Below are 19,711 nucleotides of genomic sequence, written 5' to 3'. Positions count from 1 at the left end.
CGTTTTCGAAAAAATATGGAAAACATAAATTTTATGGTTGGGGGTCACCACAATATGAGGAACTGTATTAAGGGGTCGTGGCATTAGGGAGGTTGAGACCCACTGTGCTAGAGTCAGGAACGACTAGCACATATGTGCGAGGGGAACCTTTACCTTTAACTTAGAACTACAGTAATAGTTTGTTTCAATCTAAGATTGGATCAGGTGTTACACTGTAATGCCAAATTACACTATCGGAGCATTTGAAAGTTCAAGAAAATGTTTGCTAAACCATCCTTTGTTTTTGCAGTCTGCTGAACGGGGAAAAAATAGGGGGGGGAGGCAGGTGATGTCATTTGAACCTCTAGTTTGTGCACCGATATGATCAAAGGAGTGGAATTTGATGCAATTGAAGTTGAATTAATTACCATATTGAGACATCCTTCAGATAGTAAACAAGATTTCTAAAGATCCCCGTTGACTGATGGGCGTATTCTCTTACATTTCACAAAATAACTATTGTTTGGTAAGTTTATAAATTGCTCTTTAGTCCTCAGGCTTACCCATCCTCCTCACCTCTTCATTTATTCCCCACAAAATAAAACATTCAAAGGAGCCCAGAATGCTTCAATACTTTATTAATACTGTCCCTTCTTGTCCCATTATACTCAAACGTATATGTGGCCTTGTTTGAATTCAAGCTAAACTATCCTCTTTTGTGGATTTGTTTCCCAGCATCTTGTTCATTAAGCTCTTTTTCTTAAAACAGCGTATTTCTGGCATGTTTGCACAGAATGACTGTGAAAGGCAACACGGCCCTCAGAGAGACGATTTGGTATCACTTTGGCGCATGCTGTTCTGACCTAAGCTTCTCCAGCAGCATGAAGCTGAGTCCTCATCCTGATAAACTCCTTTTATTTAATTTACAGTGAATTTCTCTCCAGCAAAGTCCCGGCCCACAGTCTTTCCAGATAGTTCACAATTACCGACATTTATCAGGCTTGGAGAGTGGCCAGGCGGATCTCTTTCAGATGCCACAATACTTGGCAAGAATGCAAGAATGAACTAAAGGTCTCCTACAAATACCCCTCTCCTTTCGCTTCTCTTTTATTCCCTATGGGAGAGGCCATTCACCGTCCACCTGTGACCTTACTCCCAAGTCTACCCTTGTTCCTTAGCTGTTCCCTTCGTCTGGCAACTCTGCCCATGCGCACACTGGGAACAGGCTCCAGCTGGCTGAGGAACTCTGGGAGTTGAAGTCTACAAGTCTTAAAGTTGCCCAGGTAGGCACCCCCTGTTCTACAGCACATATTATTAGCTCCATCGAGAAGAAGAAAAATGCTGGGGTCATCAACCTTCTTGTGGCTGTGCCACTTAAAAGGAACCTTTTATTGCAGTATAATAGAAGATCTCAATTTAATTCCACGTTAAAATATTTATTCTGACAATTCGCGAGAAGTTTTTGAAATGGTGACTCTTGATCTAGGATGTTTTCCCTAGAAACAGCAAATGTGGTTTCTTCATACTACACTTGCCTTGCTGTTGAATACATTGATTTTAAAAATGCTATCATAAATGGAGGACTGGACAGGTAATCCTCAACCTACGGCCACAATTGAGCCCAAACTTTCCATTGCTAAGGAAGGCAGTTGTTAAGCGAGTTTGCTTCACTATAGGACCTTTCTGTTCTGACCTAGGATTTACAGTCACAGACCTTATCTGGCTTGGAGAGCCGACAGGCCAATATCTGCAAAACTTGGCAAGGAGCCTCTCACAAACCAATTAAACAAACTAATTGTCTCCTGCAAACTCCACTCCCCTTTCGCTCTTTTATTTCCTGGGGAGGGGACAATTACTGTCCACCTGTGGCTTTATTCCCAAGTCAACCCTTGTTCCTTAGCTGTTCCCTTCGTCTGGCAACTCTGCACATGTGGACACTGGGACACTATCTGCCCCACTGATGTCTGACTCTGAAGGCAGCTGGTAACTGGGATATGGCTCTGGCCCCCTCTCTGCTTCCGACAGAGAGCCCTCATCAGAGCCTCCCCAGACTCCAGGACTGGCCCATGTTCCTCCCCAACCTCCTCACTGTCTGAATCTGCTGCCAGTTCTGTTGGCTACTGGTGGGCCACAACACTTTCCTGCTGCAATGGTTAAGTGAATCATGTTGTTGATAAGAATCTCCCCATTGAGTTTGTTTGTCAGAAGATTGCAAAAGGGGACCTCATGACTCCTGGACGCTACAATCATCATAAATATAAGCCAGTTGCCAAGCATTTGAATGTTGATCCCATGACCAAGGAGATGCTACAAAGGTTGTGTGAAAAATGGTCATAAGTCACTTTTTTCAGTGCCACTGTAACTTACAAAGGTTACTAAATGAATAGTTGTAAGTTGAGGATTACTAGCATTGAAGGAGAGAAAATAAATACTTCATCCTGGTCTCAACGTCATACAAGGATTTCTGCACTAATAATACTACAAATAAGATGTCCTGCTGGCTTCTTTTATTGCTACTGCTGTGGTTTAAATACTGGCTGCTACCAGGATTCCTGGGAATATTTGCAATTTCTCATGAGGAGACTGGTAAACCGTGAGATCTTAGAACAGTTCCTAGACCTCATAACCACAAAGGATCTCTGTTAATGACCACAAGTCTTCTCCCAAGAACAACTGACTTACTTTTTAGGGCTGAAATAGCTTATGTTGTTGTTTTTTAACAGAACTTGTAGGAAGGAAAACAAGTTCTTGAGACAATCCATAAAATAAGGTCTAGATCAGTGTTTACTGATCTGGGTAACTTCTGCATGTTTGGATTTTGACTTCCAAAATGCAGTTGTCCAAGTTGGGCAACATTGTCTAGATCACTGTTTTCTTCAACCCTGCAACGTTAAAGATGTGTTGGCCTTGAACTCCCAGAATTCCCCAGCCAGACTTGCTGGCTGGGGAATTCTGGGAGTTCAAGGCCAACACATTTCCAAATGGCCAATGTTGAAATACACTGGTCTACTCTAGACAGCCTGATAAGAGCACTCTTCTCTTACACTTAGGAATTGGTTGGGCTATAGAATAGAATAATAGAGTTGGAAGGGACCTTGGAGGTCTTCTAGTCCAACCCCCCTCCTTTGGCAGGAAACCCTAAACCACTTAAGACAAATGGTTATCCAACATTATCTTCAAAACTTTCAGTGTTGGAGAATTCATAACTTCTGGAGGCAAATTGTTCCACTGGTTAACTGTCAGGAAATTTCTGTACAGCTCTAGGTTGCTTCTCTCCTTGATTAGTTTCCACCCATTGCTTCTTGTCCTACCTCAGGTGCTTTGGAGAATAGCTTGACTCACTCTTCATTGTGGCAACCCCTGAGATATTGGAATACTGTTATCATGTCTCCCCTAGTCCTTGTTTTCATTAAATTAGATATACCCAGTTCTTGCAAGACAACTATGCAAGACAACTTAAGAGCCTGTGTGTAGAAAACATACTCACATATAAGCATGCTCTGAATTCCTATTTCCATTCTAGGATTTGCCCTGTTCTGTTTGAACACTCACAAGCACAGCCTTACAATTATTGTGAAAAAGTTGTAGAGCTGCCCATAAGTAGAGTTACAAATGACACTTCAGGGGCATGTGGGAGATTGCATGACTTCAGATTCAATCTCTACAATTTCTGTTTGAAATCTCATATACTATGTATAGGTCTTGGCAGGAGAGAAAAAATCCACATCTGAATCAAATGAAGTCACAGCCGCTAGTCTTTGGTACATACAGATTAGTCATGTGAACGAATGTGAAACTGGCTACGGGTGACTGAATACATAACATTATTGACTGGACAGACCTGTTGCAGAAGAAAAAATACATTTCATTATTGCTGGCAGGCTGCATTTGAAAACAAAAAGTGAAAATTTGGAGCTGGGGACTCCAGAAATACAGGCACTGATACTATTCTGCAGCTGGCATAGCTGCTTGTTTAAAATTGGTTCAACCTATACATTTGTACTGTACATTAAACCATGTGTAGCCACAGAGCCTAAAAATATTGTTTGGGAGAAAGAACCTACACTAAGGTGAGGGCCCTACAATGTTGTTCTTCCTATCAACATTGCCAACCATGGTGTCTCAAGGGTGCTTTTTCAAGTTGGTAACTGGATTTCCTTGGTTTTTTTCCCTGGAAAAAGTTTGGGCTTCTCACCCAAAAAACTTCTTCAGTTCTGCAAGTTGTGACGAAGCTTCTTGAGATGAGAAGTGAAACGTTTTCAAAGGGAAAAGAAAAACCAAGGAAGTCCAGCTGCCTTTTGAAAAAGCACCCTTGGGACATCATTCTTGCTGTTGGGATTGTTATAGGGACAATAACATCTACTAGGTTGTAGGTCCCTCACCTTAGTGTAGGTTCTTCCTCACAGAGAGGTTTGGATGATTGAGAATCTCCATAGACATTAAAAATGATCAGTTGCAGTTGAACATCTGATAGTCTCAAGGCTCTTCACCCAATTCAAACTAAGAAGGCAGGACAGGTGAATTAACCATCTGCTATATTCAGATAAGCACCGTGTGTGTGTCTGTGTGTGTGTGTGTGATGCCAGCCACCCTAGAACAGTGATGGCAAACCTCTTAGGCACAGAGTGCCCAAATTGGAAGGTGCACACATGCAGGTGCCAGAGCACCACAAACCCAACAATCAGTTGGCCGGCACGCATGCGTGCCTTGGAAACCCAACTGTCAGTTGGCTGAGCTGGGGTGATGGCGCGCGTGCCCACAGGGAGGGCTCTGCATGCCACCTCTGGCATGCGTGCCATTGGTTTGCCATCATGGCCCTAGAAATTTCACTATCTTCTTAGGCATGCAGTGAAAGATCCACATTGGGCAGGGTATGTGACCTTCTCCCATTCTTGGCCCAGGACAACTGTCCAACAATGGTGATTACCAATTGAAGTATCATAAATGTACATCAGCATCATCATAATAAAACAACGAGATTCAAAGGCAAGAAATACTGAAGCCACATGGAACTGCCCCTTAAATGTTTCCTACTTCTGCATAAACATAATATACAAGTTACCTATTTGGGTACCAAGTCCTCAGAAAAAAAGTCTTTTGCGGCCCCCTGGGGACAAGAGAAGGTATAGAATATCTGCTTTATTTAAATTTATTTTATTCTACCTGGGGGAAAAAAAAACCCTAAAAATGTCTTCAAGGCCATTCGACCTCTTTTTCTGGGAAACACGATCCTTCATGAAGGGACGTATTTCATAAGCTTCAGGAAAAACAGAGAAAGGTGGTGATTTAGCCGCCTCTGGAGAAGTGTTGCAGTCCTTCAGGTCCTGAATAATGCTGGGCTCTAAATGAAGTGTCCTTGGAAGGGCAGGAGGCTACGGCTTTGCTCCTGCCAGCGATAGCGAAGCTGGGAGAGGGCCTGCCTGTCCAGAGTTTCAAATTCAGAAAAACCCAGCTGGTTCAGGATCTCATAGACACCTGCCTTGGCCGCCACCTGGAAAGCAGAAAAACGAATCAGGGATCGGCAGGGAAGAGAAAAACACACAGTGAGAACGATGATCTTAAGAGGATTTTAAAAAATAACGCAGAGACAAAATATATTTATTTTTTTTGACTACAGATAGTCCTTGGCTTACCACCTTTCATTTGTTGACCATTCAAATGACCATTCTTCACCATTGCAGCATCCCCATGATCACGTGATCAAAATGCAGATGCCTTAGTTTAGTTTAGTTTAGTTTATTTTCATTGCACATCGTGCAACAAAATTAAATGCCGTCTTCAGTGTACATTATAACTATAAAAATAAAACACACACATTCTTCACATTCTATATAATTAAAATTGAAAACACCCGATACTGCATTAATACTGCACTATACCATAGAATTAAATATAGTTACTGTCCTGGGATAGACGCTGTTTTTCAGCCTATTTGTTTTTGTTTTTATTGTCCTGTACCGTCTGCCAAATGGTAATAGTTTAAAAAAAGGGTGCCCAGGATGAGATGAATCTTTAGGAATGCTTTAAGGCAGCGGGAGCTATAAAGCTCTTCCAAAGATGGGAGAGGGCAACCAACGATCCTCTGGGCAATGATGTTGACCCTCTGTAGAGCTGTCCTATCTGCCACTGTGCAATTGGCAACCCATACACATATAACCTGCCAGGTATTTATGACAGTTGCAGTGCCCTGGGCTCTTTAGCGACCATCTGACATAACAACTGCAATGATCCATTTAACCAAAGTCACAAAATGAGGGCACAACTCACTTAATAGCTGCCTTGCTTGGCTTAGCAACAGGAATGTTGGGTTCAATTGTGGTCGTACGTCGAGGACTACCTACACCAGCATGCACAAAAGGGATGCAGTAAGCATCGAAATATGCACCCAGGTGTGCCGGTGTGTCAGGGGTGGGTTCCTACATGAACCGGTACCAGTTCGCTCAGGTGCACATTTTGCACACGCACTGCTTGCTTTGCACATGTGAACACCGCCCACACATTGCTTGCACATGCACAGTTTGCTGTTAATGGTTGTGCGCATGTGCGAAGACCATTAAAAGCTAATAAACAAGATGCCAGCAACAGCAATGGAGACCGGGGAACCGGTTCGGGGGCGTGGCCAGCCTGGGTCACTGCCGGTTCTGGAACCCAGGCCAGATTACCAAACCGTGCCGAACCGGGAGAAACCCACCTCCCTCCCTCCCTCCCTGATTAAGCACACGTTTTGAAGGAATTATTTATTGGTAGAAGAGAATATTTGTAATATTCTATCTATTGATCTATCTACTGATGATGTTACCTAGTTTGCTAATGAAACATCTGCAAGAAACCCACCAAGCTCAGAAAGCCCCAAGGTGCTACAGTATTCCTTACTGTTCCCCCCCCCCCCCACAATTTTTTTCTTTTATATGTATGTATCAACGTGTGAACAGTGTGGCACCCGGGTGTCATATATTCTAACACAAATAAAACTAGTAGAATTCATCATAGTTATTACATTCAACCAACTTATAGATTTCTAATAGTAATACACATTTATATTAAATTATCATCTGTCATTATTAAATTGTTCCGTGTTTTCTCTTGCTGTTGCTTTTATTTTATTATGTAAAAGTGTATACACTAATATTTCCCCTTTCTCTTATTTCTATCTCTTATTCTAACTTTTAATCATGTCACCCTTTTATTAAGACGTTTTCTTTCTATCCTACCTAACTTTTGATCATGTCACCTACCCAAAAAAGAAAGGAAAGAGAGGGAAAAAGAAAAGCAAATCAGAACAACAACAAGAAAGAAAAATCATCTATCCATCATCTCTTGCCCGCCTTAATACTTTAATTGCTTTGCTTTGTTTTGACTTGACTCCCATATTCCTCTCTTAGATCTTTACCTCTGTCTGCATATATGTCTTGGCTATTCAATCTAAGTATTTCTCCCATTCCTACCCTCTTCCACTACCTAGTTTCCAAACTTTCTGCCCATGCCCCTATCTCCCTTTCAAAGATATCTTCCTGTATCTCCAATTCTCTTCTTAACTCTTTTTACTGTTTTCTAAAGTACGGTACTTTCAGATATATTTGAAATACTCCAATCTATGCATTTTCCAGCCAGACATTCACACACTTTGATTCACATGGGCCGAATTCTCAGGCATTTTCACTTAGTGGATGCAATCTGACAATGTTGCGTGTGTTGGGAGAGCAGGGGACATAAGCTTATCCCTGTAGTAACTCCCTGCCTGGCCCAAAGGACTATTTCCCATCCAACAAATCACAGATGAAAAGAGCAAGTTGCTTGTCCAGGCAGGGCTCCATAACGCAATGCCCCTTTCTTGAACTCACAGAAGTTCTTCCCCCAAAAAAGTTCAACTGATAATGCTTACAGTGAAGGAATCTGGCCAAGAAAGCCTGTCATGAATGCCAAGTCACATATTTGCCTCCACAAAACAAACTACAAATGATCCCTTTGAGTGGAAGGCATAAGAGAAGATCTTCTCGACAAGCAAAGTCAACAGGGAAGCCATGGGCGTCCATCATCACAGTAAACTGGGAGCTTATAACAAAATGAAATTCAATGGTGAAAAAAGTAAGGTCCTACATTTAGGCAAGAAAAACAAAATGCACAGGTACAGTATACAGCACGTGGTACCTTGCTCAATAGTAGTAACTGTGAGAGGGATGTTGGAGTCCTAGTGGACAACCATTTAAATATGAGCCAGCAGTGTGCAACAGCTGCCAAAAAAGCCAACACAGTTCTAGGCTGCATAAACAGAGGGATAGAATCAAGATTACATGAAGTGTTAATACCACTTTATAATGCCTTGGCAAGGCCCCACTTGGAATACTGCATTCAGTTCTGGTCACCACAATGTAAAAAAGATGTGGAGACTCTAGAAAAAGTGCAGAGAAGAGCAACAAAGATGATTAGGGGACTGGAGGCTAAACATATGAAGAACGGTTGCAGGAACTGGTGATTTTACAGTATCTTTCCCTTGCCACGGCCACCAAGCCATGGCCACCAAGCCATGCCATGCCCACAGAACCAGTAGTAAAAAAATTGGAATCCCAGCACTGGTTTCCTGCCTAAGCAGGGGGTTGGAGTAGAAGACCTCCAAGGTCCCTTCCAACTCTGTTATTCTATTCTATTCCTAAATTTTAATTTAGTTCTACATTTTAAAAACAATTAATGAAATTAAATGTATACAATTTAACTGCAGTTATCCAATTATTTGTCTCTCTGTATATGCATCCTGCAGTCCAGCTTTAAGAAGATTGATGGGGCGGCAAAACAAATAGAAAAAAAATGTAACAACAATGGTTTATAAAAGTAAGAAAACGTTTCAGGGCTATTTCCCCCCAGCCCACATCAAGTAAGGATGAAAGTAATCCAAAAACAATTTGGGAGATTCTTTCATCTAAATATGCTGGAAGAAGACAAATAGGAATATGTTCACATTTTTCTCCTACCAAATAATTCAAAATACAGTCATTATTTCCCCTGTAGCTGTTATTGATAGGCCCCTCTCCACCAAATATTTGAAGCTGCTTTGCGAAGCATGTGTCTGCTTTGGGGGAGAATGCTCCCCCCCAAAATTTATGTCATTGAGGAAAAAAGAACTGCAGTCCTTAAAAAAAAGACTATTTAAACTGCTTTAGCTGCCTAGAAGTGTATATATCTATCTATGCATCTTTGAGTGGATTCCAATCATGAATGTGCAATTTGTTGATCAGAATTTGGCTTGGCCTTGCTGACATCATTATTATTGAAAAGATGTCTCTCAGGAGCCTACAGGAGCCTAATGATATATACAACAATGTCAAATCTTCACATCTATGGTAGAAGACACTATAGAACAGTGATGGCGAACAGTGATTTTCTTCTTGGGTGTCAAAAGGGTGTGCATGTGAGTGCCCACACCCATAATGCAATGTCCTCCCCCCTGCTCATGCACACAACCCCCTCATGCTCCCCTTCCTCATGCATGCGCGCAGGCCTCACTGAAGCCTTTGGACTTCCGGTAGGCCCATTGGGCAAAAAACGGCCTCCCCCCCACCCTCCGGAAGGCCAAAAATCAGCTGGCCAGCGCACACATGCATGCTGGAGCTGACATAGAGCAATGCCTGTGGCATGCGGGCCATAGGTTCGCTATCGCGGCTATAGAATATAAAAATCCAAACTACCAATCCCATTGCCGCAATATAAACATTTTATTGCATGTTCTCAACTAACTAAAGTTCCTCAGAAGATCTCCTATCTTCACTTCTTTCCAGAAGACCAAGGAACAAAGAATCTTTCCAAGGGTGGGCTTCAAAAATTTTAGCAAGGGGTTTCTCTGCCTGGTTGCTGGGTGGGTGTGGCCATGGTGGGTGTGGCCTAGTCAGCCTCCTTCACCAGGGCGGGGGGGAGGGTGTTTTCATCGAGCCTCCCCAAGCTCCAGAGACCCTCTGGAGGCTGAAAACGGGCCCGTTTCCAGCCTTCCCAAACTTCCCATTTTCCGCCCTCCTCGAGCTTCCGTGTGCACCCTGCAGGTACCTGCATCCAAAATGGGCCATGTGGAGACTCCTGGGAGGGACGGGGTGGGAGAGGCTAGCCAGGTGTGGGATTTGGGGGTTCTCCGAACAGCACAGAATCTTAGCTAGAGGTTCTCCTGAACCCCTACCAACTCCCAGCAGCCCACCCCCTGAATCTTCCTGTCCAAAACAGTAATACGTTCAAACCACACAGTACTACAATATGACAGGATGCTTTCAATCATCCCACTATAGAAAGTGGTAAGGACAGGTAAAGGAAGATCTGCTCTTCTCATATGATGCAGAAAACTCAGGCATAGCGGTGCCTGGTTCACCAGTGTCTCACTGTTGAACGACCAAGCTAATCTACTCATCAACTGCACACCCAGAAACTGGATACTATTAACCACCTCCACAGTTGAATCATGATGTCTTTTGTTTTTCCTACATTTAAAACCAGGGTATTTTTATTACACTGGTTCATCAAGCCCTCTACTTCTTCCTAGTTAATCGCCCTTATTATCATCCTGAATAAGGATCATCGTATCATCTGCATACTTCTGTTTGCATTATGTATACACAATTGTATCATCCGCATACAATATGTCTGATAGCAAACTTTCACTAGAATGGAATGGAATGGAATAGAATAGAATTCTTTATTGACCAAGTGTGATTGCGCACACAAGGAATTTGTCTTTGGTGCCTATGCTCTCAGTGTACATAAAAAGACAAGATACATTCATCAAGAATCATAAAGTACAACACTTAATGATAGTCATAGGCAGTGGTGGGTTTCAAATTTTTTTAGAACCTGTTCTGTAGGTGTGGCCTGTGCTTTTCTGCTTTGTGGGACTGGCCATGTGACCGAGTGGGAGTGGCTTGCCAGCCATGTGACCGAGTGGGAGTGGCTTGGCAGTCATGTGACTGGGTGGGCGTGGCCAACTTGTAAAATGTGGTGAAAGTCACTTAACAACGCTCTTGCTTAGCAACCAAAATGTTGGCTCAGAAACTCTGGCATTTGAAGCACGCAAGTCTAAAAGCTGTCAAGTTACAAGACCCTTGCACCCCTAACCCTTTAGAAAAAAACCCCAGGGGTGTTCAAATTTGACAGCTTTAAGACTTGTGGACTTCAACTCCCAGAATTCCTCCTCCATTCATGTTGGCTCAGGAACTCTGGCATTGAAGTGTGCAAGTCTTCAAGCTTTTCTAGTCACAAGACCCTTGCACCCCTAACCCTTTAGAAAAAAAACCCAGGGATGTTCAAACTTGACAGCTTTAAGACTTTAAGGTTTAGATAGGACTCTTAGAGGCAGGTGGGGCGATTGGTGAGCCAGCCAATCAGTGAGCGGCGGGCGGGGCAAGTGTGGTGTGAATGGGTGGGGGAGGGAGCTGGAACTGGTTCTAAATGGCACAGTAGATTTGTGGAACCTCTTCTATAGAAGAGGTTAGCACTGGCAGGAACCCACCCCTGGTCATAGGGTACAAATAAGCAATCAGGAAAAAGTTACAGTCATGCAGTCATAAGTGGGAGGAGATGGGTGATAAGAATGATGAGAAGACTAATAGTAATAGTAATGCAGCCTTAGTGAATAGTTTGACAGGGGTGAGAGAATTATTTGTTTAGCAGAGTGATAGCGTTTGGGAAAAAACTGTCCTTGTGTCTAGTTGTCTTGATGCGCAGTGCTCTATAGCGTTGTTTTGAGGGTAGGAGTTGAAACAATTTATGTCCAGGATGCGAGGGGTCCGTAAATATTTAAACACTACAGACATGGGTGAACAATAGTGGATTTAGGACACAACCCTGAGGACAACTTGCACTCAGAAACATGGTGCTAAAATATTAGTCCTAACTCATACATACCTGGGGCCTATCAGTGAGAAAATCAAGAACTCAGATGCACTCACTTTAAATGCTCAGTTTATCAATAAATTGTTATGTCTAATAAGGTGCTCATCACTGAATTTCTTGCAATTCCATTTCCCTATAACCTCACTGTTATAATTCCTAACCAGAGGCCTATGAGCCGTGGTGGCACAGTGGTTAGAGTGCAATACTGCAGGCTACGTCTGCTGACTGCTGGCTAACTGCAATTTGGCAGTTCAAATCTCACCAGGCTCAAGGCTGACTCAGCCTTCCATCCTTCCGCGGTGGGTAAAATGAGGACCCAGATTGTTCAGGCCAATAGGCTGACTCTGTAAACCACTTATAGAGAGGACTGTAAAGCACTGTGAAGTGGTATATAAATGCTATTGCTATGTATAGATTATATTCCATAGAAACATAAAGGTAAATATAAAGGTTCCTCTCACACATATGTGCTAGTTGTTCCCGACTCTAGAGGGCAGTGCTCATCTCCATTACAAAGCCGAACAGCCTGAGCTGTCCGAAGACATCTTTATGGTTACGTGGCTGGCATGACTAAATGCCGAGGGCGCACGGAACGCTGTTACCTTCCCACCAAAGGTGGTCCCTATTTTTCTACTTACATTTTTACATGCTTTCAAACTGCTAGGTTCGCAGAAGCTGGGACAAGTAACACTCCATTTCGCGGAGCTAGGGATTCGAACCGCCGAACTTTCTGATTGACAAACTCAGCGTCTTAGTCACTGAGCCACCGCATCCCGTCCCATGGAAACATAGATCATAATAATTGGTTATTCTAAAATGCTGCAAGAGTCTTGTTTTCCTTTTTATGGAATGAACCTTTTTTTTTCTTGTTAAACTGAGTTAAATTTATTCTTCATTTATGTAATAGTTCTCATAACTTGCCCCAAAGCCAAGAGCCCCTCGGCTGCATAAATCAAATGAAAGGAAGACAACATCATCAGCATAAATAGCTAAATCCAAATAAATATCAAAGACCAAAATATAATCATTAAGGAAAGCAGGGAAGAAGGAATCCACAATAATTCAGCCAATTGTAACACTGGGGTGGAGAGTTTATTGGGTGTTGTATTGTGTTTTGTATTGGGGTTTTATCCTTGTAAACCCACCAGTGCCACTGAGGGTGAGTTGGATGTCCAAATAAATGTTGGCAGAGGGTTGCAGAAGACCATCGCAGCCAGAAACGGAGCTCAGGAGTCTGTTTTCGCTGGCAGAGTGCTTGGGCCACCACAGGGGCCCTGACATGAATGACATCGAGCTGGCCACACCCCCTGGCCATGCCCCCCTAGGGAGGGGTGGGTTCCAGCTGCCATTACTACCCGTTTGGCGCCAGAAAAATTCGGCGCCAGAAATTTTGCACAATGCAGGGGGGGGGGAGAGATTTCCGTAGCAGTCAGCAACACAGTTGTGCCCTTCACACAATCTGTTCTATGGCACAATATGCTTTTTTTTCCCAAGAGCAGGATAAATGTGTGCAGGGAACATTCTTTCTCTCTCTGCTCAACCCCTTTCGTGCAGTACATTTCTGACCTGCACGCATTTCAGTCCCATCTCTCTTCCACCCACTGGATTAATGTCATTTCCCAGCATCTCTCTTTAATCGAGAATAGCCAGAGTGTGATTGTAACCACAGCTGGCAGATTCCTCTTTCATCTCTTACCAAGGAGATCATACATGCCAAGATGAATTTGCAAAGCTAACAGAGACAGAGAGGAGATGAAGCTTTCCCATCATGCATACCAGGCAGGGGCTCTTTGCTTACAGCTGACACAAGCAAGAAAAGTCGAGAGGCTAATCTCGAGGTAACAGATAAAATGTGTTTAAGCAACCCATTTGCTGCCCGCTCACCTTCTCCCATTCCAAGTAATTATTTGCTTGGTACTTCTGCTGGGTGATTCCACTGTAAAGTTAATCACCAGAGCTACATTTGGAGGGCTATTAAGCCTATTAAGAACCATTTAAGACACTGGAGCATCCAGTGGAGCTTATTAAAGAATGCAGGTGTTTCTGAGGGTGGGGGCTCTTACATGAATGCCTGAAATCCAACAGAAGTGGATAATGCTATTTTTTATTTTGCAAATCCCATTGAAATCAAACCAATTCCACCATTGGCTGGCCCTTTACCAATCCCCTTTGAGCTGTTGTTATGTTTTGACTAGAAAGAAATAAACAAGAGAGAGCTTGGTGGAAGAACAGATGCTCTGCAGCTGGGATGACGGGACATCTTCAATGAAAAAGATCTCAGATAGGGGGAGAGATAGAACATAGAATAATGGGGTTGGAAGGGATCTTGGAGACCTTCTAGTCCAATTCCTTGCTCAAGAAGGAGACCCTATATCAGTGATGATGAAAGTTTTTCACCTCAGGTGCGCACTATTGTACGCGCTCGCATAGCCACCCACATAACTTAATGCCCTCTGCGCCATGCCCCCTGCGGATGTGTTCGTGAGCCCCCGCTGCCCCATGCATGCAGAGCTTTCTTGGAGAATGAATTTCGGACTTCCAGTGGGCCCGGTAGGTCTGTTTTTCGCCCTTCCCAGGTTCCAGAGGCTTTCTAGGATCCTGGGGAGGGCAAAAACAGCATCCCCCCCCTGTAGGCTGGAAACAGCCCGTTTTCTGACTTCCGGTTTGCATGTTGTGTTGTTTGACGCACTCCAGAGGGTTCAGAGAAGTCTCCTGAAGCCTCCAGGCGGCAAAAAATGGCCCAACGCACAAACCAGATGTTCAGAAATAGAGTTATGGGTTGCCCATAGGGCCGTTTTTCTCCCTCCGGAGGCTTCAGGAAAACCCAACGCGCAAACCGGAAATCTGTTCCCAAACTTCTGGTTTGCGTGTTGTGCAGGAAAGCCTCCGAAGGGTGAAAAACACTGAAAATGAAGGCCAAAATCAGCTAGCCAGCATGCACATGTGCACTGGAGCTGGCAGGGCAATGCCTCGCGTGCCCTAAGAAATAGCTCCATGTGCCACCTGTGCACATGTGCCATAGTTTCACCATCACGGGCCTATATTGTTCTGGACAAACGGCTGCCCAGTCTCCTCTTGAAAACCTCCTGTGATGGAATGACTTTGTTGAGCTGCAGTCCATTAGAAAATACAGTGCTAGAGGGAGGAGAGAAAACTCATATACTGTGTTTCCCTGAAAATAAGACCCTGTCTTCTATTTTTTTTTTGCCACCAAAAAAGGAACGTGGTCTTATTTTCAGGGGATGTCATCCACTGACTCACCTCACTTGCGCACGTCACTCCTGGCCTCCTTTTCGCTGTCAGAGACCTTCAGGAAAGACTTGCCGGCTGCAGAAGAAATGGGCCGGCAAGGCAGGTGTCGTGGTGTGCGAGGCCTGGCTGCAACTGTCTGAAGGTAAGTAATAGGGAAGCTCCACCCACCCATCCCCTCCCTAGTTTAATTTTTACCCGTGGACCCTGGAGTGAGCAGTGTCAAAATTAGGGCTTATTTTGGGGGCAGGGCTTATATTAGGCACACAGTCGGTTGGGAGACCGCGGGCGCTGGATACGCCCGGTCGTTTGTACCAACCCCCGCACTCTAGGTGATCAGGGCTTACAGAGCCGAGGCATGAGGCTGATGTTGTGTAACGCAAGGTCCGTTGTTAATAAGGCCCCCCTCATCCATGATCTGGTTTCTGAGGGGGAGCCGGACCTTGCAGGGATCATGGAAACCTGGTTGGGCCACGAGGGGGGTTTGCCCCTCGTGGAAATGTGCCCACCAGGATACCGTGTATTCCATCAGCCTCGTGCCCGGGGTAGGGGTGGTGGGGTAGCGGTCATTATACGGGAAGTCCTGGCACCGAGAGAATTCACCGTACCTCAGATATCCAGATGTGAGACTCTAGGTGTGAGATGGGGCCCAGGGAGTCAGTTGGGCCTGCTGATTGCATACTTGGCTCCTCGCTATGCATCAGCGGCCCTGCCAGAGCTCCTCGAGGTGATTGCGGAGGTGGCGGTTGAGACCCCCAGACTATTAGTCATGGGGGACTTCAACCTGCCATCGACGGGTGAATCATCCGAGGCAGCCCGGGAGTTCATGGCTTCCATGACAGCCTTGGACCTGACCCAAATAATTCAGGGCCCCACACACGAGGGAGGCCACATGCTGGACCTTGTTTTCATCTCTGGTCGATGGAAGAGTGATCTGGGAATAGGGGATCAGGTTATCATTCCCCTGTCATGGTCAGATCACTCGCTTCTCCGGCTGGACTTCCCTGATGCCACCCCCCATCGCGGGGAGGCGGAACCAGAAGATCTTAGATGGTTCCGCCCCAGGCGACTGATGGAACCAGATCGGTTCCAGACGGAGCTTGGGCCACTTCCTGTAGCCCTGACCCGCTCCCGGACGGAGGACCTGGTGGCCGCATGGAACAGTGCGGCGGCCGGGGCCTTGGACCGGGTGGCGCCCTTGCCGCCTCTCCGGTGGCAGCGAACCACCCTGGCCCCTTGGTTCACTGAGGAGCTGAGGGTGATGAAGCGCCACAAGAGACGCCTAGAGAGCAGATGGAGATCCTCTCGTGCCGAATCTGACCGAACACAGGTAAGAGCCCATTTACGGACCTACCTTGTGGCACTAAGGGTGGCTAAATGTCGATATTACGCCACCCTTATTGCGTCCGCAGAAAACCGCCCTGCCGCCCTGTTTCGGGTGACCCGCTCCCTCCTTTCACAGAGGTCGCGGGAAGCCCCTTTACAGGGGAGGGCAGAGGAATTTGGGGAATATCTGCAGGACAAAGTCGCTCAGATCCGGAGCGAATGGGTCCCCCTCAGTGATCGTGGGGAGACACCGGAGGCGAGTCTTGAGGTACCACTCTGGGAGGAGTTTGACTCTGTTGCCGCCGAGGATATGGACAGGCTACGCGGGCGACTGCGGGCCACCACATGTTTATTGGACCCGTGTCCCTCCTGGCTTGTACTGGCAGCCTGGGAGGTTACACGAGACTGGCTCCTGGGGCTGGTGAACGCCTCGCTGGGGGAGGGGTTCCTACCAACCGCCTTGAAAGAGGCGGTGGTGAGGCCCCTACTTAAGAGGCCTTCCCTGGACCCAGTAGAGTTAGCCAATTATTGTCCTGTCTCCAACCTTCCCTTTTTAGCAAAGGTTGTTGAGAGTGTGGTGGCGCAGCAGTTCCCTCGACAGCTGGAGGAAATTACTTATCTAGACCCGCGCCAGTCCGGTTTCCGACCCGGCCACAGCACGGAGACGGCTTTGGTCGCGTTGGTGGATGATCTCTGGAGGGCGAAGGATGGGGGTTGTTCCTCCATCCTAGTCCTGTTAGATCTCTCAGCGGCTTTCGATACCATCGACCATGGTATCCTATTGCATCGACTGGAGGGGATGGGGGTGAGGGGCACCGTTTTGCAGTGGTTCTCCTCCTTCCTCTCCGGTCGGACGCAATGTGTGTTGGCGGGGGAGCAGAGGTTGACCCTGAGGCCGCTCACGTGTGGAGTGCCACAGGGGTCGGTCCTCTCCCCTCTCCTGTTCAACACATACATGAAACCGCTGGGCGAGATCATTCGAAGATTCGGGGTTGAGTGCCATCTGTATGCAGATGACACTCAGTTGTACATCTCTACCCCGAACCACCCCAACGAAGCTGTCGAGGTGATGTCCCGGTGTCTGGAAGCCGTGCGGGTCTGGATGGGTGACAACAGACTCAAGCTCAACCCTTCCAAGATGGAGTGGCTGTGGCTACCGGCGCCCCGCTTTAGCCAATGTGTTCCATCTCTGGCCATCGGGGGGAACAACTGCCCCCGGTGGATAGGGCACGCAATTTGGGCGTCCTCCTAGATTCCCGGCTGTCGCTAGATGATCATGTGACGGCCGTGGCTAGGGGGGCGTTCCACCAGGTTCGCCTGGTGCGCCAATTGCGCCCCTTACTAGAGCGGGACGCCCTTTGCACAGTCACTCATGCCCTAGTGACTTCCCGTCTTGATTACTGTAACACTCTCTACATGGGGCTCCCCTTGAGATGCACCCGAAGGCTCCAGCTGGTTCAGAATGCAGCCACGCGGGTTATTATGGGGAGTACTAGGTACTCCCATGTAACACCTTTCCTGCGTGAGCTGCACTGGCTGCCTATGGCTTTTCGGGTGCGTTTCAAGGTGTTGATTGTCATCTTCAAAGCGCTCCATGGCTCGGGACCTAGTTACCTGCAGGATCGCATTCTACCCCATACATCCCTGCGACCAATCCGCTCTCACAGAGAGGGTTTCCTCCGGGTACCTTCCGCTAAACAGTGCGGACGGGCGGTGCCTAGGAATAGGGCCTTCTCTGTGATGGGCCCAACCCTCTGGAACGACCTCCCCCCCGATATTAGAACCACCTCGGATCTCCGCTCCTTCCGCAAGAAACTCAAGACCCACCTGTTTCGATTAGCCAGCCTGGCCTAATTGTAATTGTAATTGTATTTACAGGGAACATCTATTACTAACCTTCCTGGATGGCTTTTTAAATTTTAAATTGGGGTTTTAAATGGGTTTTAAAATTGTTTTAATTATTTAAATTGGTTTTGGGTTTTATACACAGACTGTATGTGTGCGTTGTTTTGTTTGATGTCTTATGTTATGTTTTGTTGTCTTGAACATGAACGGTCTGTACACCGCCCCGAGTCCCTACGGGGAGAGGGGGCGGTCTGTAAATTCAATAAACCTTAAACCTTAAACCTTAAACACGTAAAAATGCATTGCGCCATTTTGTCTTGTATATATCCAGATGATTTTCTTCTGTCACGTAGGCAGAGTCTCTTAATTCTTCTATCATCATTTGCTGTTGTGCACTCTTTCCTGCTTTTACCAATGTGGTTTTGTAGTGACTGAGTCTCCTTATGCCTCTTCAAAAACTTAGAAATGCCCACCTTTGGTTAAATTTCCACCAATTTGTCTTCTAATTTCTTTATAACTGTAGCCTTGTTCACTTAATAAATACTATTTTACATTGCTTTCTGGGCGACCAGTAACTCTTTGCACCATTACTTTAATTTTATTATGTTTTACAAGCTCACTAAATGAAAGAACATCAAAAAAAAAACCAACCGACGTGATAGCGATCACATAACACACTGACAAATGTCCTCCTCTCAGCTTCAATGACATCAATAACAATACATGACATCAATAATTGAATCTTACTGAGATTTGATTGGCTCATTGCCAAAACAAGATGACGCCTGATTGGCTCTCTAAGCACACATGCTCACTGGCTCATCAGATGAAGGAAAGCTACCTGATATCAACCTAAGCAAGTTGTACTTCCTTTTTCTGGTTATTTAGTTATAACTCTTCATAGAATACAGATAATTGAACATTACATTTTGTTGCATTACATTCATGATTAAATTATATTTCCATTGATACATAATGTTATGGTACTGCTCCAAAAAAGGTGGTGTTATCAGCCATCAAAACTCAAAAATATAATTTTCCCAAAAGGTTTCCACAATTTTGGCCATTACTGAATATACAAATGCAGTGATAATCTCCACATTATACTTGTGCATGGTTGTCCCACATAGGATAACTATGCTTGTAACAGAAAACATCATCCTGCCCTCTACAACTCTGATGAATTAAACTAGAAGTTAATTTTGTAAACACATGTTTCTCCCAACTAATAGTTCACAATTCCCTGCACGTACAAAAAAAAAGTGTCAAATTAGGGGCAAAAAGAGAAAAGGTAGGCTTCCACACAGTTTTCCAAGTTAAAAGATGGGGCTGACAACAGCTCTGAAAGATCTGAGTGCTCGTGGATAAAAGAGAGAAGAAAGCCAAAGATGCAATGAAACAAAGACATCAAAAGGTCTTTTCTGCAGAATAAGGCAGCAAAGAAAGATAC

General features: G+C 45.3%; 1 protein-coding gene across 5 annotated transcripts in view; it reads right to left on the bottom strand.

Moving 5' to 3' along the window:
* Window positions 1-597: 597 nt before the first annotated feature.
* Window positions 598-19,711, bottom strand: part of PALD1 (phosphatase domain containing paladin 1) — a 181,646-nt gene continuing 162,532 nt past the window's right edge. For 4 of the 5 annotated variants that reach the window (XM_081954018.1, XM_081954017.1, XM_081954016.1 and 1 more), the window contains one exon: window positions 598-5,470. In XM_081954018.1, the coding sequence (XP_081810144.1) occupies window positions 5,321-5,470 (150 nt within the window). In that variant the 3' untranslated portion in view covers window positions 598-5,320. Of the gene's footprint in view, window positions 5,471-6,824; window positions 6,936-19,711 lie in introns of those variants that run through there. The other variant, XM_081954020.1, reaches the window with a different exon arrangement.

This window comes from Natrix helvetica (assembly GCF_964273705.1).
Source record: "Natrix helvetica genome assembly, chromosome: 5".
Classification (NCBI taxonomy): Eukaryota; Metazoa; Chordata; class Lepidosauria; order Squamata; family Natricidae; genus Natrix; species Natrix helvetica.
Note: the sequence above shows the minus strand (reverse complement) of the source record. Positions and strands in the feature narration are given on the sequence as shown.